This window comes from Cucumis sativus, chromosome 3 (assembly GCF_000004075.3).
Source record: "Cucumis sativus cultivar 9930 chromosome 3, Cucumber_9930_V3, whole genome shotgun sequence".
NCBI classification, from domain to species: Eukaryota; Viridiplantae; Streptophyta; class Magnoliopsida; order Cucurbitales; family Cucurbitaceae; genus Cucumis; species Cucumis sativus.
Window position 1 is genome coordinate 248,975 of NC_026657.2, and position 24,146 is coordinate 273,120.

Sequence of the window (24,146 nt, forward strand, 5' to 3'; positions counted from 1 at the left end):
GTTGAAGAGGACCCAACTTGTACTTCTACTGGTGATTCATTTGCCCAAATCTATCAGTGATATATTATTAAAATTTTGGAATAGATTGGTTAGGATAGTGTTAAGGAGAGTATGTCAAATAAAATAAGAAAGTTAGATTGGAATTTCACGTGGATCGTTATGCTTTCAATCTTTAAAACCCGTTTTTGAATAATGATATACTATTGATAGGTGAAGCCCCAACCAACACCTAAGAAGTCAGCTTAAGAAAGTCATTTCAAATGAGGTTCATTAATTAGTTAAACAACTTAACTTGAACTCAAAAGGGACAACAAAGACAAGTATGTAATCCATATTAATTGCTCATTGATTTATTGGAGTCTATATATTGATGGATTTTAATTTGTATTTGTATTATACAAAATAATTAATATATAGAGACACAAATGAATTTTCTTCTCATGGACATACACATACACACATATGAACAAGGACCAATATAACACCAACCAACCTAGAGAGAAAAATGAATTCTCTATTCATAAACAAATTTTAAACCACATATATCGATCAATTTATCAACCACATGTTCATTATTTGACTATTGAAAATAACTATCATCTTAACTTTAGAAGATTACTCGATGGATATTAATTATTGTAAAACGATCGAGGAATTAATATTCAAAATTATTGCTTGAGAACCATCTTTTTGTGACATGTCAAAATATTGTAACCATTAGCAAAACAAGGACGAGGAAAAACACATACTAAAGTTTGGTTGAAATTAAAACATTAATTAAGAAGGAAAAAGGAGATGATGTTTTGAATAAAAACAGTGATATCCTAATTATCCAAACAATTGTATAGTGTGGCATAGAGAAAAGATAAAAGAGAAGCGTATATGAAGTCTAATATCCAAAAGATTTTAACCCTAAACCCAAAGTTAGGTCATTTGACAAAGAAAAAAGATTAAGAAACCGGATGAATCAAATTCACTCTTATAAAATTACCATACATATCATGATGAAAATACCATGCGACGTTTGGGGCAAGTTACGGAGTTGGTTATCAAAGCTCAAAATTATTATAGTAGGGTTATAAGATTTTTTATTGTTTGAAGTTATATATTATTTAAGTTCAAGTTAGTATGTGTTTGAGGTTGTAAGGTATTTTAGTTTGATAAAAAAAAATACATATTTTTTCATTTTCCACTTCTTCTATTTTGTATGTTGTCTTCCTTCTTCTCTGGCGCTTTTCTTCTTATTTGTTTTTCAAATTTTTATTTGTTAGGCAGTTTTTCCCCATTTTTTGTGTTTCTACTATAGAACAAAACGAAGGAGCGAGAAGCGGGAGATCGAAGTGAAAGGAATCATATGAACAAAGTAAAAATCAAAGAGAAAAAATTATTGTTGCGTTTGATAAGAAACTGGAAACAGAAAACTAAAATAATAAGTTATAACAAAAATCTAGTAAGAGAAACTGAATCACAAAATTATCAAAGAAAATAATATTTGCCAAGGAACTAGAAAAAGGAGCTAAAAACTAAAAATATAAAATATAAAGGAAGAAATGTTCAATGAGGAACTAGAAAGAGAAGTGTCAACTCGAGGCCTTCACCACGGTTTGAGGACAAGATGATACTTTCACACGTGACTGACATAAACAAAATGTCATTTTCAAGCAAATTTAAATCTTGGATTAACTTTCATTTGGGCTCATTCGAACAAACTTTATTCTTTCGGAGGATGAAGTGTAATCAAGATTATTGAGAATCTAAAAGATGTTAGGATGAGTGATTTATCAATGGCAAAACAAAAATGATGAAATAAAGAGTTGAATCGAGGATTGTCGGAATGAAATAAGTTTGATATTACAAATGGGGTCCAAAATGCTTAATCAAACACATGAATCTTGGAATATATGACATTACAAACGCATCCCACTTTAGTCCACAAACAACTCTTATTAGAACTTGCACACTTAAAAGAGTAACTTCATCTTTCCATTTTTTATACCTTTCACACCTACCAAGAAAACTCAATCTTACTCTCTATCTCTACTTTAGCATTTGCCAAGTAAATTTATCTTACTTTCTCAATCTATTTTTCACAACTATTATTAAATTTAATATTTAAACTCTACACCCTAAACACAAATTTACCAATTTCAACGTATTAACCCCTCAATTACTAACTCAATTAGCGGGCCAAATGCCCCACAAGGACGTATAGGTCTTATTTGGTTATTGGTTGTGTTGAAAGGTTTAAGGAAACGATAACTAGAACAATTATCAAAAGAGCTTTTTTTAAAAAAAGAAAAAATTTCAAAACGTGCTAGTTATAAACTTTAAGCTTGAGAATGATTGCTTGAAAAACACAAAAAAAAAAAAAAAAAAGCTTTATTCAGTCTTAAAATTTGTTGGTTTATGCTTAATTTATGATATTTGATGTTTTTATTCATGTTTAATTTTAAGAAATCCAATGCTTGGACCAACACAAGCAATTTCCAGAGTAAAATGATCAAAGTACCCTTTAGAAAGTCAAAATTCGACTTGGAGCCAAAAAAAAGGTGAGGAATGCGGGTACGACATGCTGCATCATAGTTAGGTCATAACTTTTGATTCAAGGCGACTGTTTTGGACGAATGATCCATCGTTTTCTTTATTTTTTCAACCTCTATCTAGACCTTGCATTAGTTTTGAGCTTTGATTACCGATTTTGGAAAGACTTATGAAAGTTTGATTAGGGCCTCCATCGAGAGTCGATTTTTGGACCTAGATGACAATTTGGAACTTCAAATGAGTGGAGATATATACGAAGGAAACACAAGAGTATAAGTATGATTCATATTTGAGGACGATAGTCAAGAGCCCAACTTGTATCTCCTTTCCTCTTTATTTTGTTAATTTTATATGTACTTAGAAACATCGTGAATAGTTTACGCTTGTTATGTATCCATGAATAAAAATAGTGGATATGTCTTAGGAGGGATGATTTAGCACGTTGTTTGGGTTGCAAGAACCTTTTTACTTTTGTTTGTTTGATATTTTTTTTTATTTGCTTTTATTAGTTTGGGGATGACTATAATTCTTTTGCAGTCATTTTGGTTTTCATGTAAGTTTGAAAGGATGTAAGTCTTTGTTGGATAAAAAGATAAGCATGCCTTGTTTCACACTATAGGCATAATTCACAGAGTATTAGGAAGGGTTATGAAATGGAATAATGGTGATGGCTTGAACAACTTGGAATAATGTGAAATCAAAGGATAAGCATACCTTTTTTGACACTATAGGCATATTTTTAAGCTATATGTTTGAATTAATATAACATAAAGCATTGGGATTTAAACCTAAAAAGAAAAAGGGTAAAAAGAAAAATAATTAAAGAAATCAGAATGAGCAGAGGGCTTGGCTGTGGAGGGAATGAGAATAATAATAACGATAATAAAAGAGGGTTGAATACCATTCCAAGCTTACTGCGAAAAGCGCTCTATTCTATTTGCCGCGCCTCTGCCCCTCCTTCTCCAATATCTTCCGCTCCCATCTCCTCCAAGTCAACGACCTCAACATCAATGGCGGATGCTACCGAGACTCTTAAAACCAAGGTTTGCGTTATTGGGAGTGGCCCTGCTGCCCACACTGCTGCCATATATGCCGCCCGTGCCGAGCTCAAGCCTATTCTCTTCGAAGGATGGATGGCCAACAACATCGCTCCCGGCGGCCAGCTCACTACAACAACCGACGTTGAAAACTTCCCTGGATTCCCCGAAGGCATTCTTGGCATCGAACTCATGGACCATTGTCGCAACCAGTCGCTTCGCTTTGGCACTCAGATCTACACCGAGACCGTAACCAAGGTCGATTTCTCATCCAAGCCATTTAAGGTCTTTGCCGATTCGAAAACCGTCCTCGCCGATTCTGTGATTGTCGCCACTGGTGCGGTTGCCAAGCGATTGACATTTCCTGGCTCCGGTGAAGGGAATGGGTTCTGGAATCGGGGTATTTCGGCTTGCGCTGTCTGTGATGGAGCTGCGCCTATTTTCAGAAACAAGCCCTTGGCGGTCATTGGGGGCGGAGATTCTGCCATGGAAGAAGCCAATTTCCTCACCAAGTATGGCTCCAAAGTGTATATTATCCACCGAAGAGACACTTTCAGAGCTTCCAAGATCATGCAACAGCGCGTCTCCAGCAACCCTAAAATCGAGGTGATCTGGAATTCGGTGGTTAAGGAAGCTTATAGCGACGCTAATGGGCGAGTCCTGGGAGGTCTGAAGGTCCATGATCTGATCTCCGGAAAGGTTTCTGATTTGGCAGTTTCCGGATTGTTCTTCGCTATTGGTCACGAACCAGCCACCAAATTCTTAGATGGACAACTGCAACTCGATTCTGATGGGTATGTGTTGACGAAGCCAGGCCAGGGACGACGCATACCAGTATCCCGGGAGTCTTTGCTGCTGGCGATGTTCAGGACAAGAAGTACAGACAAGCTATCACTGCCGCTGGTACAGGTCAGTAAAAATGTTTCTGCTTTCCATAATTATTTTCCTTCTTCCTTGTGCCTGTTTGTCACCAGACATGGCCATAAGTGAGGTAAAAACTTCAAGAAAAATACATATTAGATTTGAAGATGAATGTGTATTAGATTATGCAACAAAAAGTTTACTCCGAACTGTCTATATCCAAGTCTATTGCAAATGTTGCATTTAGTTTCTAATATATCTGATAAAATATAGAAAAATGAAATGATTGAGGTCCACGAGAACGAACTTCCAAACACTTGGTGCCTGTGTCTTGAGGCGTTAGGGACACCGCCAGGCTAAAGCTTTTCCTCATAAAAACATTGCTTGAGTGAAACAATGTTTTGCTATTTTATTTGTAAAAACGGATACACACGTTCAAATATTTAGTGTACTTGAATACATAACCTAAATTGTGAAGGACAGGGAGCACATAACATCAATTTTACCTCCTAGGAACTGTTTAACAAGACATGCATACTAGTTGATCTAAATAGGAGAAGATAAAGAATTCTCTCCCTAATTTAATCAGGATATGAGGTCCGATTAGCCCAAATAATGGTTAGCAAGTAATTTAAGGAGGCTGCATGTGTTGTGCACCATGAAGCCTTAGAATAGGTGGTAATTTCCCGATCAGTCTCGAAATTTGTCTCTAACCGTTGGAGAGCTGCTTCTATCCCTTTTAATCCAAATTATCCAGAAAATACAAGTCACTCACGTACTTCCTCGACTTCATCGTGTGTGAATGTGTATGGAAGAGGGAAATTCATAAAATAATTAATTTTAAAGTTATTTTAGAAACAACTTTTATCATTGAAAAAAAAGTGAAAGAATACAAAGGCAAATTAAAAAAACAAGCCCAACAAAAAACAGTCCCGCCAAAGGAAGGGGATGAAACTAAGATTAATGTTTTCTAGCGAATAGTTAAAAAAGAGGAAAAACTTCGAAACCGTGTGGTGAAAGGGGTGAAAAGCACAGACCGTCCTTTTTTGTTGTACCGGTGTGTGCCTTTAATTCCAAAGAACCCACTAAGATTAATTTTGAGGTTGTTTCATTGTTATAACATTTAAGTCCATATCAAAAGAAATCCTCCACTAACATTTTAAGTCCAGATCAAAAGAAATTCTCCACTCGTTTTCCTCTCTCCTTTATTATTTCCAGAACGTTATATATCTTATCTGCTCATGCCTCTGTGGACACACTTGAGATAAACGTATTGATCACAACTTGGCCAAACCCTACTGGGACTTTGCTTCTACCTTTTCCAATTTCTCTTCGTGAAGGGAAGCACTTCTACTTCTCCCTTTCTTCCCGATGCACAAGGAGGTATAGGAGGGAAATTACTTTAGGATGGAGAGAAAAAGGTGTGAGCGTGGAATTGTGTAGCAGGTATTTGGGCAATATATTATTTAATGGTGTGGAATTGTATAGCGTCGCCCCAAAGAGGATTCTATTATTAGGCCTAAAGTGAAATGAAAAGCTAACATGCTTAAATCCCATATGAAGAACTCTAAATAATATTGGATGGGTTTTCATGGCTATATTTACGAGGAGTTGCTAAAATATTAGTGGAGCCGCGCTTCTTTGAACGTGCAGATGTGACAGTGAACCTGATTCATGATTGAGAAGTAGGAGCACTGAATTATATACATATGTATTATTATTATTATTATTCATGGCAGTGAAAGTTATTTGTCGAAGTTTAGACAATGGGACTTACCTCATTTTAAATTTAGTCCCCTGTTCCTTTTCCTTGTAAAAAAAAAGTTACTTTTGTTCGAAAATCATGTCTTTCTTTCACTTGTCCTTCATAAAGGTTGATCGAATGAAGTTGCTTCCTTTCCTAATATTTATTTGCTGTGGTACAGGTTGCATGGCAGCATTGGATGCGGAGCATTACCTGCAAGAAATTGGTTCTCAAGAGGGGAAGAGTGATTGATGATAGACTTTGCCTGGGTTTCTCAAAGTTGGCCGTAGAGAATTTGAAGACAAATGGCCAAATGTTAAGAACGACTGTGGAAGGGAAAGCTTGTTAATTATTGATTTTGGGGAGCTTATGGGGAGGGATTGACGGGAAATTGTTATAGTATTTTGGAAGAAGGTTATTCAAGATAACCTTTAACTTGTGCACTGGATTTGTGGTGGTTGGTTTAAAATCTATTGCAGGTTTGGGGAGTAAGGTTTGAAAGTGTAAACTTGGTTTTCATGCTTTGTATTATTTCTTACATGGGATAATTTTAAATAACATTTGGATCACCTTTTTCTTAATTTAGAGACTTTTAAGACACTTTGGAGATGAAAGACTCGTATGTAGTTTTTCCCAAAATCTTCTTTCGAAATTTCCTCCCATGAGCATTCAACAAGAAGTGACACCTCCTGTTGCATGAACTCCATAACAGTGGACAAGGGAATTTGACAAATGTAAAACGGGAAAAAGATAGAGTTGATGAAAATTTCACTGAGCGCTCCAGAGCATCATTGAACACTACTTTTCCTTCTCCTTCACCCCTTTTATTTTTGGCTTCATTTTATATTCTCTTGCAACTTTTCTTCTCGCAATTCCCTTGCCCACCGTCAGTCACCCATCTCTCAGAATATGTTGACAGTAGCTTGGCTCAAGCCAAACCTAAGCAGGTGGTACCACACACGTTCACATGAAAAGAGTCAAAATATGTATGTTATTGATAGATATATATATGCTAACTAGTTATTGCAAGTGAGTGCAATGATATTTGTCACCCATTACATCATAATAGGTTAGTGTATATAAGTTCAAAGTTAAAATTTAATGATGTAAATCCGTCACCCTCGTCTACTTAGCATGTGCTCACCTAATGGTCTCATATGGTTGGGTTACGACTGACTTTACTAATTAGACATTTTATGGCTTGATTTAATAATTTTGCAAATCACAACTCATTCTTCTCACCTACTTTTACATATAGTTGAATTGCAACCTACCTCATTTCTATTAAGTTGGACGCACTATGCACATGTCAATGAATTTTAGCCTTACATTATACAAACCTATTACTCCCACTTAGTTGGCCCAAGTTCTATATACAATCACATGATGGTTTTAGGTTTCTTCCATTAGAGCTACAATCAACAATATCTTACACATGATTGAATCTATTCAAGTTGGATGACTTGTCATTTTAGCACTAGCTTATCACTTTGTGTAGTCAAATGACCTAATTAGCCAATCACATGCTAGTAAAATTCAACTTGATTACATAACTTCTTAGCTTACAAATCATGGCTAAATTTTGAAGGTTTTATATATGGATACATGTCACATTTCTATATTACACTCCTAACTTTTTGTGTAGTGTTAGCTCACAAAACATTCAAATTTAATGTCGTAAGATTTAAATAAAGTAGAGAGATGCCCCTTGTATTGGTCAACAAACGAATCCCCTTTAGAATTATATATATATATATAATAGGTAGAATTGTCTTGGGAGGAATAATAATGAATTAGCTAAGTATAAAATTATAAATAGATGTTTGATTGGCTCCAAGCCAATGAGTGGTGTTAAGACATTAATGCCTATATCTATTTTTCTTTGTGTGGTCTAAGAATTTTGTTTTATAAAATTTGGGAACAATATTGATTAATTAAATATACCAAATCCAAAGATGCTCTATTTCTCCTCCAACATTAATAATTAATAATTAAACATCCAAAACCAAAAACTTTACCATTTTAAAATTAATTTATGAGATTTTTTTTGTTCTTATTGTTATAAAATAATATTTTACATAAAGCTTGCTTACAAAATATAATGTTGGGCATTTCAATTTTACAAAATATAACAATAATTTTAATAACTTCCATTTTTTTTTCTCTTTTCATCCAACAAGTGGATTTAGGAGAATTAAAAAAAAAAAATCAAACTTTTGAATTGCAGTGACTCTTTTCAACAATTTAGTCTCAATTATCATGTTATGATTTGTATAAAGTTTTTAAAATGTAATTTCAAATCATTAATTTTTCCATCCACCACAGTATTTGATAGGATGTTTTTATAGATAAACTGACAATATACTTATTTATTATTTATTTTTTGAAGCAAATGGCAATATATACCTGAAAATATAGACAATAACTAATATGGGTGCAATTGCAAGTCACTTCAATTTCCTATGTAATATTTTGAATAGATTGTTCTTTTTATAAATTAAAGTGAGACTAAATCGAAAAGAACTAAGTTATGTGAACCAAAATGCTAAAAGTGATAAAGTAGATGAACGAATAAGAATCCTCTTAACTCATGCAACTTTATTCTTTTCTTAGTAAATAGAATCTAAGTTTAGTTATAATATATCTTATATTTGTACAGGAGAATAACGAGAAGGGTTCTTTTTTTTTTTTTGTTAGTGTAAACATTTGGAAATTTTATTTCAAATAAAAAAGAGTAGTTTGTAGGGTGAAGAAAAGAGATAGAAATGAAAAAAAAAAAAAAAAAAAGTTGAAACCATCCAAGCAAGGAATTATCCAAAAATATATATATATACAAATACATATTCACAAAAATTATTTGAATTTGTTAATGATTAAGATAAAAATGCTAATGATTAGGTGACATTAATAGCCATCATTTATCTCATGGTAATAAAACAAATAATTTAAATTCTCTTTTAAAAAAAATAAAAAAATAAGTTTTAATTTGGCAGTTAATGGACTGACTAAAGATAACCAAATATTTTTCTTTAAAGAAATCAGGAGTAAAATTACCTATTTATGGAAAACCTAAATAATTTTTCTTTAATTCAAAGTAAATTTATGTCTGTCGAATTTTGAAAAAGGAATTTAAGAAATTCATAAATTATAAACTTTGAGTTGAAAAACTAATTGTAATATTAAAAGCAAAATATGTAACATTGATCAATTAGAGTAAAACAAATGGTAGAATGCGTACAAAAAGAGAGAGAAAAGAAAAAGGAACTTTGATAGAGGAAGGGATGATCATCAGAAACAGCATGAGAGGGTAATGAAGGTACTGGCAGTATAGAATTTAGAATTTACAAGTGCAGTTTTTTTAATGAAGGGGTTTTTTTCTTTTAAACATCATGAGTCAAGATTTGTTTTTGTAATTTTTTTAGAAAAAAAGAATTCACAAAGAACTGAATCTTGTGTGTTTGTGATGAAGCAGAAAGAAATAGAGAAGGTGAAGTGAAGCTAAGGTTTTGTTAAGTCAAGGCAAAAACCCCAAACCCCTGTTGTTGTTGTTGTTGTTGATGTTATCTTCCACTTCCTCCTCCTCGTTGTTGTGAGCACCGCCGCCTTGTACATCCGCCGGAAACTGGCCGCACTTCTGACATCTGGCCACTACCAGTATCTGACGGCAAGAAGGGCAGGAGGAGTGGGTACCTAGCCACGTGTCTACGCAACTGACGTGGAAGCAATGCCCGCACTGCGGCAACTGTCGGATCTCCTCCCCCTCCAAGAACTCCGCCAGGCAGATCGCACATTCCGCCGCTATTTTCCCATCTCCCACCGTTGACTTGTACCTGAATTTCGGAAGCGACTGCAGTATCTTCTTCTTCAGTCCTCTATTCGCCGACGCCTGATTTCCACGGCGGAGCCAGGCGCACCGAGCCACCGCTATCAACCCTACCATACAAATTAGGGCACAGAGCAAAGCCGCGAGAATGACCACGAAGTCCGACTCCAAGGCCACCGCTTCCGGTGGAGGCGCCGACGAAGTATTTGCGGTGAGAGCTCTGATATAGGGAGACATGAGACAGAGGGTTGAGAAGAGAAGGGATTGGGGTTTGGGGATTGAGGATGGAGCAGTGAGTGCAAGTAATATTGTGTTGAGGGTTTCTTTCTTTCTTTCTTTTGAGGGAAAAGAAGAAACTGTAGAGTGTTTTTGTTGTTAGAAGGGAAAGAGGAGAAGAGGACAACTTGGGAGGTGGGGCCACTCCATACTTTGGTTCTTTTTTCTTTCTTCTTTTCTTCAAAAGGGTTCTGTGTTGTGCTTATCTTTTCTTTAAAACTCACTTCAACCTTCTGAATTCCTTCTATGTAGGTGCCATGTAAAATGTAATGGACCGATATTCTAATTACTGCCGGAAGTTTGACATGCCATTGCCAAAGAGAATGTGATCTACTACAATGCCCACAAGATTAAAAAGGCAGTTTAGAAGTTGCTACTGCTAAATACCTCCATTATATAAAATCATGTAAATATGTCTTTCTTTTCTTCTCTATACATACATATTCTTCATAAAATGACAACAAATTCAACATTTGCAACTTTCCTACCAAACCAAGACTTGATGCTTTATGGTACATTCATATTTTCTTTTTATTTTCTTAGTGGTGATCCCAATCAAAACTAGATCATATGTGCAAACAAATTCTCAACACCTCTACAAACTCTCAGCTATGGCCACCAAGCTTATTTATCCTAGTGTTGCAGGCTTTATAAATGAGAACTCATCTCCTTCTTTAGTTTGAATTGTACTGTGGGGTTGCTCTGTTTCAGCGATTTGTTGTATTTCATCTCCATCTTTTACATCAACATTAATCGATTCACTTGTTGACGCTTGTGTAGGTGTTGCTAATGGATCCCCCTCGTAATCAGATGACTCAAGGTCCTCATACGTAGGCACACGTATGGAGTGTCCTGTAGTTTTAAACCGTCGCAATGAGTGTAGAGGTGAAGCATTTGAACTACCTCCGAGGGTTTTAGTTGCTGAGGCTCGTTTAGCCCGCTTCTTCTTGGCCGTTTCCTGCCATTTCATGAGTGCCTTTGATGTCTGTTCATCAAAGATGGACCTCTTCATACCTGAACCCATCTGCATTAACCCGTAAACGCCATCATGCGACCAACCTTATGCCTCATAACAGTATGATTGAGTTGGAAAGAATAGAAGAAGAGAAGATAACGTATATACCTGATTTACAAGGGCGTATATTGGAAGCGTAACATAGCTGCATAGAAATAATGCTACTACCCTACGAAACCATAAGCAGATCCAAACCTTGTGGTAAAAAAGCTCTTTATAGAAGACAAGATAATTGAAGCGTTCATGGAAGAAAGACTAACTTACCCTAAACCAACTTTTATAATTGTAAGGATGTGACCATCAAAGAAGCAAGAATTCAGGCCAAAAGAATACTGCACAAGCAACCACATCGTTTATTGTAGCTTATGCATTACACAAACTTGTAATTGTATAGAGTCAAAAGAGAGTATGTTTTGATTGTCACCTTCATTATTGTCTCATCAGATAGTTATTTATATTCACATTGTATGTGCCTTTAAACATGACTAATTAAGACTGTAATGTTAATAAGAAACTTCTCAAAGTTCATGAACCATAAATAAAACTTAATTCCTGGTCAAGGGGTTGATATAAATAATGGTTAAGAAGAATACCAGTGTAGACAAAATATAGGTGGTCTGGAATGCATTCTGCATGTACCAAATGAACAAATGATCAGATCAACACCAAAACACACCTTTCTCTAGATATAGTCTGAACTGTAACAACTCCTAACCTTATGTGCTACATATGAGAAGTTCCTGTTACCTGAAATAAAGAAAAATGCATGAGATGAAGAATCAGTTGAGGGCGGCCGAACCAGAAATACTTGTCGGATCCTTGCACGAGTGGAATTCCCTGGACCACTGCATGTTTCTCAGAGATTTCAAGAGCCATTCTAGTCAAAATGGCTTGAAGTTTTGATCCAACGGCTAAGATTATCTGTGTGAGGTTAAAACAGACATCGTCGTATAATAACTAACTAGCCAATCTGGTGAATTTCACCTCAAGAAAGAGATTTTCCTTACAAGCAGAGGGATAAATGATGCCCAGAACAATGTATGCCATCCTGAAAAATGAAAAAGTCTTCTTTATAATCAAACTTATCAAACTGTTCGTGAAGTCAAAATCATTAGTTAAAAATAAAGTTATCTTACCAGATAAATTAAGGAGCAGGAAGATCACAAATGACGACCATAGAAAAGGACTGCCAACAAAATCATTAAAAAAGAGAAGTTGAATCGGCATAACAAGTTAAAAGAATTTAGATGACAGATTATTACCTCACACCGACGACTACCTTGAAGTCATCTTCTAATGACCTTTTGATATATCTCTGGAAGTTAAATTTACTTCCAGGTGCTAAATGAACCTACAAGAGTATTACATCACTTTCAAAAATTTGAAGCTGCGATCAATCTAGTGCTTTGCAATCGAGAAGATGAGAACTCACTGTTATGAATCCATTGCGTAGCGTCAAGTAATCAGCCTTACTAACAGACCCATAAAATTGCCTGAAGAAGCAACTCTGCAACATAAAATCAAATCTGAGTTATTTCATTTTCCCTCCGGTGACTTCAAATTTCTATTTGTTGATGGAATGTCAAGCTCTCAAATTCATATAATTGTTAATGAAAATCTTGGCAAATATAGACATTAATAGAAATTTAGAGAAACTTCTCGTACAATATAGAAGAAGAAAGGAAGACGTGTCCAAAAGCTGGTGTGTGCTTTCACAAAAGATGTCTCGTGAGTAAGCCTAAATCTTGCAGGATCTGTACAAAGAAGAATAACCAATTTTGGATCAACAAACATGTGAAGCTACAAAGTTCATGCTAAGGAATTGACAAATAAACTCTGATTTGAACCCATGAGATAAAAGAATCACAGTTCAACAAGCGTAAAATGACAGACCGTTGAAAAACTCATAGTTATGCGTTGAAGTTTCCTGCTCCCACTCCTTCCAGCCTCGAATCTGAGCAGAAACACTTCTGTAAATAACAAAGCGATAAAGTAGGCCGAAATTCACACGGCAATGATCCCAAAAGTTAACTACTTGACATAACTAAGACCAATTGTCAGACTGGTCATTTTTCCTGATTTACTCTAAGTCATGGCTCATATGCTGCATTTTGCTTTATATGGGATTCAACGCAAAGCACAATAATATGCTAAGTTGAATTGAATTAAAGAAATTCTAGCAAGCTTGCCATTCCCCAACAGATAAAAAGTTCTTTCTTTTTTAAGAACGCCTAACAATTCAATATAAATATTATGCAAGGAGAACGATGTATTAACACAATCGCCCCTAATACTGATTGCCCAACTGTAGTAACATATTATGTATTGTTTACAGCGCTTTAGCTATTGAAAAGAATTGATTCAAGTAGTTGCATGCAAGACTTAAAATAAAACCAAAACATAACTTTACCTTTATCCTTCCAAGTGTCATTGTGATAACACTAAAGAGCACATGAAACACAGCTAAGAAGAAAATGAGAATATGCAACTGATGCAATCCATCAATGGATATAAGAGACACCTTACCCTGTTTGAAAGAATGAGCAATGTTATAGACCTTCCACTATTTAGCAACACTTAAGTTTGTAAAACAAAGGGTAAGAAGCATGAGACAGTGGTCTTACATCCTCACACGAGACAACATTGTGACCTCCAGCCAATGATCTTCGAATTAGCCATTGTAGTCTCCGGTGATGTTCGTCTTCATCGGTTGAGGCATTTTTCTCTTCACGGCGACAGGGCAACATGGAGTTTGCAATGGCCGGAGGAATACAAATTTGGACAATATATGCTTGAGCAAAAGTCAGAAGCAGGGAGATGAAACCCAAAATCATCAACTCTGCAAAAATTTTATGGAATGTCAATCGCCATCTCTTGGTTTTTTTTCTTTTTTCTCTCGTATTCAGAAAGTTTGATTAAATGTTTGATGTACGAATATTGTAATACCCACCAGCCTTAACCTTCTCCAGAGCTTCATACAGAGAACTCTTGTGCTTTTTTGTCAACCACTAGAGGAACAACAAATACAATCAGAAATGAATGGCCTAATTGCCAACAGAACAAATGGGTGGATTTGGGCTATGAAATTGTTTTCTTATTTAATAAAAAAATAATAAAGTACACAAGTATTGCTCGTACTTTTACACCCAAAAGCTTACAAATATAATATTATATCCTCGTTGAGACAAGTGAAAATCAAAACTAATCGAGAAAGAAATAACATAAAAAAAGTCAATGAATTACCGTTCCAAGTTTGTGAATAACATTTTCCAAGACAATGGAAATAAGAACGAAAAAGAAGCAAACAGCAGCAACAGCCCAGGTGGGTGTGTTATCGAGATCCCTGGAGTGGGAACCGCCGTCTCCACCGGACGCGGCGGCGCCAGTCAATAAAAGGCAGAAGCAAAGACAAAAAACAGACATAAGAAAGAAGAAGAAGAAGAAGAAGAAGAAGAAGAAGAAAAGGAATAAATTTTGGAAAAGTAAAGTGAAGTAGTAATCAAAGGTGTGTAAAATGAGGGATGAAGTTCAACATTATTGAATTGGATGACCCAATGGGTGGGACGATGGATCCCACCATCCATGTGTGATTATTTAATAATGAGATGAGAGGTTCCAATTCAAATATTTTAAAACTGCACGTTAAAACTCTAAAAAACAAAGGTTACACAGATAAATAAACGGATCTGCACGCCACCAACGCCAATTATACTATCACTCCAAGTCCATCCAATTAAATGGGCCATTTTTTTCTGAACAATAATTGCAAAGGAAAGACGACGATGAGATGTCCAGAGGTTTTGGAGGGGAGACCTCCACATACCACATTCTATATAGTAAGATAACAGATAAGAAAAAAAAGGTGGGGCGGGTCCATTTTGTTTTGTAGCGGGGACGGCTTTAGCTTTGTGAGTTCATTTAATCCCAAATGAAAGAGCTATCAGCTATGGGTGTGCCATAAAAGTCACAAGTCTGAGTTTATAGTGATCCATTTTGCAGTTCCGGTGGCGGAGCCTTCCTTACCTTTCCCCCCTCTTTTTATTACTCCTCTCCGCCCTCCAGGTTCGCCATTTTCTGCATTCCCCACCCCCCATCCTCTCCTGTTTTTATTTTATTTTTTGATACACACCTACTACTCAATGCTCAACCATCATTAACATCATCTTCTTCTTAGTTTACACATTAATTCAAACTTTTCTTATCTTGAAAAAAGAAAACCAAATCCACTCTGCTTAGTTAATTACTTCTTTTCTTTTTCATATTCAAATCTACTCTAATATTCAAGGTATGTGAAATTGTAAGTCATTTCTTTTAAATACCAAAGATCTTATATACAAAATTACATTTCTTTTTTCTTCTAATGTTAATATTCCAAGCAGACCTAATTTGGGAGATTTTTAACAAAAACTGTTCTTCAGTTCAGCTGGATAAACTTATAATTCTTTCTTTTATGATTGTTTTTCAAGGAAATTTTGTATCTAATAGTTGATGAACTTTAAAGTCTAATAGATGATATGAAGAGCCTCAACGTTGATAGCTAAATTCGTAAGTTAACCAAAGTTAGAAAGATAATTAGAAAATTAACAAAAATAGTACCTTTCTTGTTTCATATTTTAAAAGTATAGCATCCTTTGAGAAAATTTATTTTTTTTCCATTCCAAGATTCTTTTCCAATTGATCTAATTCTTCCAAGGATTTATCACAAGTCCATCGTCGAAATTGAACTATATAATGCTTACATAGTATGATTTCATAGCAACTTTGCCTTCGTTCATTGATTATGCAATATTAATTTGTGTATTAATTAAAAAAAGTCAACGTTTTTGTATGATCTCAAATCAAATAAAACTTTAGAACACATAAATCCTAACAAAGATTCTCGTAGCAAATTTGATCGGAGAAGAGTTGGCTTCAATTTCAAATCTTTAACAGAAAAACTAACTCTCTAGATGCATTTCACTTAGAGAAACTCTTTAATGGTGAGAAAAACAAAATTAAAAGTTCTTACAATCCTGATATTTTGAAATATAAAACAAAAAAAAAAGATGGTTTCCTCAATCTTTCAATAAAGTTTTCTTTTTTACAAAAATATCACAATAATATAGGGAGTAGGGACCGCGTTTTTCACATGGTGGCTTCGCTGGGCCCTTTTTGTATAATAATTAATTCCTTTCCACATATACATACATATAGACATGTATGACAAATAAATATATATAACAAATTAAATCAAACTAGGGGGCTGTAAAATCTTTTTTCTTCAACCTAGCTAGTTCATGAGTTTTAATTAAAAACTTTAACTCCAAATCTATTATGATAATGTGAGAAGTGATTCTAAACAACTCAATAGATTCTAGGCACTAATTGACAAAAATGTTCATATCTCAGTTTGTTAAAAGTATCAATAACGACATATCAACTTTCAGGACAATATAATTGATATATACTTTATAAATTTATTAAACATTTAGAAATCTGTAGGAATCAAGTAAATTAAAAACTAACTTTGTATTGTGTTTTATATATTTTGAATGGAAGGAATTAAGGTAGGTTAAGGAATTAGAGATGGGGTTGTTGTCTTTATTGGAGGTGGCATCCATGCCCAATATACAACTCCTCCTTATTTCTTTATTGGGAGCTTTCTTAGCCACTGATTATTGCAACATTCTTCCTCCCCATGCTACAAAGTCTCTTAATAAGGTATCATTATTATTATTTCATTCTATATTAACTCATTCCATTGTATATATGTATGTATATATATTCTGATTAATTGTTTTGTTATTACTGCATGTGCAGATTGTGTTTGCTGTTTTCACCCCTTGTCTCATGTTTGCAAATTTGTCCAAAACGGTCACCTTTCAGGACATTATTTCATTGTAAGTTAATAAACTTTTCCTTTTGTTAAATTTAATATAATATATGAAGCTATTTAATGTTGATGTATATATAGGTGGTTCATGCCTGTGAATATTGGATTTACGTTCTTATTTGGAGGAATGTTGGGATGGACAATTGTGAAAATTTTGAAACCAAAGCCATATCTTGAAGGCCTTATCGTTGCTTCATCTGCTACTGGTGAGTGAGATATATAGTCGTCTTAAGAATGGATTAATTAGTGAATTAATATATATCATACAAACATACATAGGGAACTTGGGAAACCTTCTTCTGATAATCATCCCAGCCATTTGTGGGGATGAGGGGAATCCTTTTGGGGATCGTGAAACCTGTACTTCTCGTGGATTGTCTTATGCATCGTTTTCCATGGCGGTACGTAATTATGAATGTATGTATTATTATTCCTGAAAATGAATGAATGAATTAAATTAAAGATTATTATGCATTATTGTATGCAGTTAGGGGGATTTTACATATGGACATACAGTTACCATGTAGTGAAAACATCCTCATTACGCTTCAAACAACTTGAAGTTCCACATGATGATTCCCAGTTGCACACTCATCTTCTGCCTCAGAAACCTGATCAAGGACAACCACAAGATTCTTATCTTCCCTCTACCAACAACAACACACTCAAATCAGATCAGGTAATTAGTTAATTTAAATTGATCTGATAGGTGATTGGTTTAACTTATTTTTGAATAACTGATCTCTCATGCAGATTGAATCTCAATTATTATTAGAAGATGGTGGAAGCGTGGTACCCATTTCAGAGAAACAATATTCAGATGATGTGATATCATCAAAAGGATCAAGATTATTAATATTATGGGGTAAATTACAACATTTGCTTCGCTCTATTGTCAAGGAGTTGATGGAGCCACCCACTTTAGGAGCTGTAAGTTTATTACTTACATATATATATGTATATTAATTCTCTTTTGATCATCTATTAATACTAAAACTGCAACAAATAAAATGGAATTGTTTTGTTTTGTTTTGTGTAATTAATAAATATAATTAGATTGTTGGATTCATTTTTGGAGCGGTGACATGGCTGAGACATTTGGTGATTGGGGAGAGTGCTCCATTGCGAGTAGTCCAGGACGCTGTCAAACTACTGGGGTAATACTAATATGTATATGATATATATATTATTGTTCTTGGAAATAATTGTTAATGATGAATATATAAGAAAAATGAATGCATGCAGCGATGGAACGATCCCAAGCACAACGTTGATCCTGGGCGCCAACCTAAGACAAGGGATACAATCGTCACAAACATCAGTGCAACCAGTGATCATCCTAGCCTTAATCCTCTCTCGATATGTTGTTCTCCCTGCAATCGGAATAGCCATTGTGAAAGCAGCAATGTGGTTGGGGTTTCTGCCACCGGACCCAATGTACCATTTCTTGTTGATGGTTCAATACACGCTCCCACCAGCCATGTCCATCGGCATTATGACTGAGCTCTTTGGCGTTGGTCAACAAGAATGCTCTGTTATTATGTTTTGGACATATTCAGCTGCTCTCCTTGCGCTCGCGCTTTGGTATACACTCTTCATGTGGATTTTATCTACTTAATTCTTATTTTGATTCCAGATACAAATTATAAGTCGTCCAACAAAATAGAAGGGCATTATATTGTGTGTGTGTGTGTGTATATGTTAGAGGGCATGCAAGGCCTACCTATTAATTAATTTGGAGTATGTAATTTGTAGAAAGTATCTTCTTTTCAGTTTATTTTTACCTTTCCCACAACTTTTTCTATATACCTAAAAGTATTTGATATATACTCTATATCTTCCTTCTCACATCACATCATCTTTTCCTTGTCTTATCTTATTACCTATCATTATTAGACTCTCTTACTTGATACTAATTCAGTTCTTAATTATTTCATTCTTTCTTTTATTAAACTAGTGTAGATAATTAATAATGCTTTTGAATTTGGAGATAATGCTTTACTACCCCAAATATATCATTCTATCGGATTTCATATGTCTGGCTAGGGTTTGGCTTGCCTTGATCATCAAGGCTAAGCATCTCCTCCTAGACCAACTACATATGTGCCTTGGACATGCTTCATTCACTTTTCGTTAGGGTTGGCCAAGGTAAAGGCCAAACATATATACATTTTGGACTTTCAACTTGTTTGCTTTGGGCTACGGTCCTATTCTTCTGTTCAAGTTAGTTATTGAAAAATTGCAAAGATGACTATTTTAAGGATATAACAACATTTTTTAAAAATTGCAAATATAGCAAAACTATCACTAATAAACTTGTATCGTTGATAAACTTTATATGGTATATCAGTGATAGACCAATATTTGACTTATATCATTGATAGAATTTGACAAATTTTGCTATATTTGTAAATTTTTTAAGATTGTGCTATATACTTAATTAATTTGAATTTAATTGCTAAATTTGCAACTGTCCCTTTTTTATTCTCTCCATTTTACTCCGATTCTTATTTTATATCTAGCCATTATACTTTTCCATTTAAAATTATTAACAAATGAAAACAACTTCAACCCTAAACTAAAAAGTTTTCCAACACATATATATGAGTAGGAGACTTGCTCTCTTTATCTAGACAAAACACTAAACTTAATTATTCAACTATACATCATTGTAGAGTAAAGGAGTAAAAGTCTAAAAGTTGGGATCTTGATTTGACACATGCATCTGCTTGTAACTTAAATAGCATACCAATATCTTCAATGTTTCGATAATTGAAAAGACTATAATATTGTTAAATAATTGAGGTATATGATAATACACCAAAAGATTTTGTTTGATTTTTTTTAAAAATAATAGATTTTTTATCAACTACCTTTAAAAGAGATTTTTATAAATATTAAGTTATCGTTTAAAAAAAAATTCTCAAAAATTCTCAAAGTTTTTTACCTAAGTGATTTCATGTTTGTTTAGGATTTACTTCGATCTTGTATTTTTTAGGTTAAATTTAATTTGGTCTTAGAGCAATTTTTGGAGGTTGGATATGCATGTGACATGTCTCACTAACTATTTTGTTAGAAAAAATACGTTTAGGTCAGAGCTAAACTTATAAATCAGGAATAAGGGCTTCAACATATATTAACTTTCTCGCTCATTTTTCATGACTCAACTCTGGTTGTTCTTTTTACCTTGCACTCAATTCATATTTTATATCAATACTTAGTTTTCATTTCAAAATCACAAATAAAATAATAATAAAGATTCCAAACCCTAACTAATAAAAGTTTTCCTAACATGTTAGAATATCTGCGTTCTTGCTGGACAAACACTATAATCAACTTCTTCAAAGTTGGTTTTTGTACCGTAAACTAGCAAAAACTTTGAATAGAAGATCTTTGATTCAACACATCTATGTCCATCTTCGAATTACTTGAATATAATGTCAATATCTTGAGAATATGTTTCTAAAATTGAAAATACTCTGAGATCAATAAAGTGAGAACAAAAATAGAAGAGAAAAAATGGTTGGAAACATATGAAGAAAACTCTCTCTTTAAATATTTAATTAAGAAAATTTATCTTAAATATAATTCATAAGATGTCTTTTTAACATTTATTAGTAATGGATGGAGCTAGTTTATCCACGTCTATTAACATATATCCATGTTATTTTACTATATTTGCTAATATTTTCCTTTATTTTGTTATATTAAAAACAACCTTAATTAATAATTTACAAATTACATTTAATTGATAATGGCATATTATGTAAATAAGTAAAATAAAGATTAGACAAAAGTATAAAAAAGATACATATGCATATGCATATATGTATGAACATAGTCAGCTTTAATTTAATATATGATGTAGTTGAGTTCAACTTGAAGAGTTTGAGTAGGCATAGCATATGACACACCTTTACAACTACTCCAAGGGACAACAATATAGCGACACAGGTGCGATTTGGGTACATTAATTGATAAATAATAACAATAAGATATCTTTGTTTATTTAAAAGAAGAAAAAGAAAGAGATGGATTGATCATGGATGGAACCAAATGCAAACAAAACTCTGTGAAAGAGAAAAAAAATAATAAAAGACCAAAATAATATATATGTTTGTTCTATTGCAAGGAAGGCTCTACTATCTTTTTAAGTCTTCTGTGTAATATTACAGTATTAAATAACACATATTCTCTTCTTCTTCTTCTTCTCTTCTTCTTCTTCTTCTTGAATCTTCTGCCCTTTCTTTTTCTCATGATCTTAATTGGGATTTGGAATTTGCAAAAAAGGAAAGAAATTAATTAGATGGGTTTGTTGTCACTATTGGAGGTGGCTTTCATTCCCAATTTGCAAGTCCTTCTGATGTGTTCAGTGGGAGCTTTTTTAGCCACTGATTACTCTAATCTTCTTCCTGCACATGCTAGAATCTCTCTCAACAAGGCATTTTATTTTCACCCTTTTTCCATTAGTATTAACAATTTCTTTTTTCTTTCCCATTTCAAACACTGATTTCCTTCTTTTATGGCAGATCGTGTTTGCTGTTTTCACTCCTTGTCTCATGTTTGCAAATTTGGCCAAAACAGTCACCTTTCAAGACATTGTTTCATGGTAAGTATATAACATTTCAATTAATATATATATATATATAACATGCTCTTTTTCATTTCTCTCATTAATTTATTAACTTCAACTATAATCTATGTATAGGTGGTTCATGCCACTGAATATTGCTTTTACCTTTCTATTTGGAGGGCTTTTGGGGTGGATTGTTATCAAACTTTTGAAACCAAAGCCATATCTTGAAGGCCTTGTCATGGCAGTCTCTTCCACTGGTTGCTATGTATTTATTTGTTTATTAAGTTTGAGCTGCTTTGGGGCTAATTTAGCAAATGTGTTCTATATTTTAATTTCTTCATTGATTAGGGAACTTGGGGTACCTTCTTCTCATCATTATTCCTGCAATTTGTTATGAAAATGGAAGCCCTTTTGGCAACCACAGTACTTGTGCTTCTCTTGGACTCTCCTATGCATCCTTTTCCATGGCGGTAATTCATTTTCATCTTTCGCCGATATAATACAAATTTAAAAGAAAAATACTTTAGCTGCATTTGGAAACTAATAGGTTGATTTGGTCAAGTTTCAGCTAAGTGGGTTTTGTCAATGGACATATACTTACCACCTTTTGAAAACCTCCTCCTTGCGGTTGAATGCAATTGAAGAAGCCTCAGGCATTGACCACCTCCATACTCACCTTGTTAACAAGCAAAATGGTCTTGATTCAATTGAACAGGTAACTACTTAGAAACTTTACACAACTCTCAACAACATCGTTGGAATATCTTGAATATGTTATTTGTCACTTCAAACAACCAATAACATGATCTTGAAGTCTAAGTTATTTACGCATTTGTCATCTTTGCATCGAGAATTCATATATAAACTTTGTAACTATAGAGACACCTCCGTCTTCTAAAAAAAATCCAATAATAAAATTGTTTATTGTTTTTTCATTGGAGGTGGCTGACAAAATATTAGTAAACCACCCACACCCACAGTATAGTAAACTACACAGGATGTTTCTTTTATTGCTTTACATTTTCTATTTTCTTTATTTGTCGTTCTTAATAAGATGTTATCTCTCTTCTCTTCTCTTCTCTTCTCTTCTCTTCTACTTACAGATTGAATCCCAAGAAACAGTGCCCACCAACATATCCTCTTCCATTTGGGCTCAAACACTACAAATTTTGTACACCATTATGCAAGAATCAATAACCCCTCCATCCTTAGGAGCAGTAAGTAATAAGTAATATCCCCTGCTTTTGTTCAACAAATAATAAAATATGAATTCCAAGGATTGAGATAAAGAAATGACGTTTATGATTAGATTGTGGGATTGAGTTTTGGAGCTGTATCATGGCTACAAAATCTAGTAGTTGGGGAGAATGCTCCACTTAGAGTAATTCAAGACTCCGTTCAACTACTCGGGTATGTGTGTATATCTATATCTATATGCTATGTTCTATGAATGGTCTCATCTTATATTCATTTGTGTGTCTTGTTCAGAAATGGGACGATTCCTTGCACCCTTCTGATATTAGGTGGCAATCTCATTCAAGGGTTGCGGTCTTCAAAGGTGAAGCTGAGGACAATTTTGGGAGTGATTGGGGTTCGGTACTTTGCGTTGCCTGCAATTGGAATTTTGGTAGTGAAAACGGCGGACACGTTAGGATTTTTGGCACCGGACCCTCTTTACCACTTCTTGTTGATGGTTCAATACACCACGCCACCGGCTATGTCTATTAGCACAATGACTCAGTTGTTTGGCGTTGGTCAAGAGGAATGCTCTGTTATTATGTTTTGGACTTATTTGATTGCTACCCTTTCTCTTGCTCTTTGGTCTGCACTTTTCATGTGGATCTTGACTTGATTCAATCTTTTCTTTTCTTTTTAGCTCCTCATAGAATTAAAGCATTATAGCACATTCAGCCAAGGAAAGGTCTTGACATATTCATTATTGAGATTAGCTATGGGACTTGGGTGTGGATCTTTTGAAGAAATGGAGCCACCTCACCCATTTTGTATTATCTTGTTATATTCCAAAGATGAGAGATACAAAATGGAGGATAGTGATCACATGATCTATTAGAGTGTCTCATGCCATGTTATGTTGTACTATTTCGAGAGCTGTTTTTCAACATAGTTTCTTTCCTATAAGATATGATGATTTCCCCTCCTCCCACATTTGTTAAACTAAAAAAAAAAAGTGAAAACAGACATCTTTTATCGATTATACGATAAGTTGACTAAAGCATATACTATCAAAAAGCTACCGACTTTTAAATTTGTTATTCTTACAATTTAAAAAATATAGTGACATAGACTATATTATCATAATTTTTTTTACTATTTTTGCAAGCATCGCTTACATCTACATATATATCTAACAACCGTATCTTCCTTTCCTTTTTCTCCTCAG

General features: G+C 34.2%; 5 protein-coding genes across 6 annotated transcripts; 3 read left to right on the forward strand and 2 right to left on the reverse strand.

Moving 5' to 3' along the window:
• Positions 1 to 3,330: 3,330 nt before the first annotated feature.
• LOC116402838 (thioredoxin reductase NTRB) lies at positions 3,331 to 6,797 on the forward strand. The gene is given in 3 exon segments (XM_031883233.1): positions 3,331 to 4,388; positions 4,391 to 4,487; positions 6,365 to 6,797. Coding segments are annotated over 3 exon segments (1,182 nt in total). The 5' UTR covers positions 3,331 to 3,374; the 3' UTR covers positions 6,436 to 6,797.
• Positions 6,798 to 9,428: 2,631 nt separating this feature from the next.
• Positions 9,429 to 10,541, reverse strand: LOC116402645 (RING-H2 finger protein ATL80). The gene has a single exon (XM_031882166.1). The coding sequence runs from the start codon at positions 10,241 to 10,243 to the stop codon at positions 9,698 to 9,700; it is 546 nt and encodes a 181-aa protein (XP_031738026.1). The 5' UTR covers positions 10,244 to 10,541; the 3' UTR covers positions 9,429 to 9,697.
• Positions 10,542 to 10,652: 111 nt separating this feature from the next.
• On the reverse strand, positions 10,653 to 15,086 carry LOC101205522 (MLO-like protein 10). The gene is made up of 15 exons (XM_004146133.3): positions 14,541 to 15,086; positions 14,248 to 14,305; positions 13,922 to 14,136; positions 13,708 to 13,824; positions 13,191 to 13,251; positions 12,963 to 13,051; positions 12,730 to 12,804; positions 12,560 to 12,648; positions 12,434 to 12,483; positions 12,305 to 12,345; positions 12,045 to 12,218; positions 11,891 to 11,926; positions 11,562 to 11,629; positions 11,406 to 11,466; positions 10,653 to 11,306 (listed from the first exon to the last, which is right to left on the reverse strand). The coding sequence occupies exons 1-15, from the start codon at positions 14,718 to 14,720 to the stop codon at positions 10,911 to 10,913; spliced, it is 1,710 nt and encodes a 569-aa protein (XP_004146181.1). The 5' UTR covers positions 14,721 to 15,086; the 3' UTR covers positions 10,653 to 10,910.
• Positions 15,087 to 15,197: 111 nt separating this feature from the next.
• Positions 15,198 to 19,019, forward strand: LOC116402646 (protein PIN-LIKES 7-like). The gene is made up of 9 exons (XM_031882167.1): positions 15,198 to 15,359; positions 16,836 to 16,997; positions 17,097 to 17,176; positions 17,251 to 17,375; positions 17,449 to 17,570; positions 17,657 to 17,848; positions 17,923 to 18,099; positions 18,226 to 18,326; positions 18,415 to 19,019. The coding sequence occupies exons 2-9, from the start codon at positions 16,863 to 16,865 to the stop codon at positions 18,785 to 18,787; spliced, it is 1,305 nt and encodes a 434-aa protein (XP_031738027.1). The 5' UTR covers positions 15,198 to 15,359; positions 16,836 to 16,862; the 3' UTR covers positions 18,788 to 19,019.
• A 2,250-nt stretch (positions 19,020 to 21,269) lies between these two features.
• LOC101214265 (protein PIN-LIKES 7) lies at positions 21,270 to 23,933 on the forward strand. 2 transcript variants are annotated; one of them, XM_004146168.3, is made up of 8 exons: positions 21,270 to 21,610; positions 21,699 to 21,778; positions 21,878 to 22,002; positions 22,094 to 22,215; positions 22,314 to 22,460; positions 22,849 to 22,962; positions 23,055 to 23,155; positions 23,234 to 23,933. In XM_004146168.3, the coding sequence occupies exons 1-8, from the start codon at positions 21,476 to 21,478 to the stop codon at positions 23,595 to 23,597; spliced, it is 1,188 nt and encodes a 395-aa protein (XP_004146216.1). In that variant the 5' UTR covers positions 21,270 to 21,475; the 3' UTR covers positions 23,598 to 23,933. The 2 variants fall into 2 exon arrangements, with proteins under 2 accessions (XP_004146216.1, XP_031738209.1); XM_031882349.1 differs by lacking the exon at positions 21,878 to 22,002 and having other exon boundaries at positions 21,279 to 21,610.
• Positions 23,934 to 24,146: the final 213 nt, after the last annotated feature.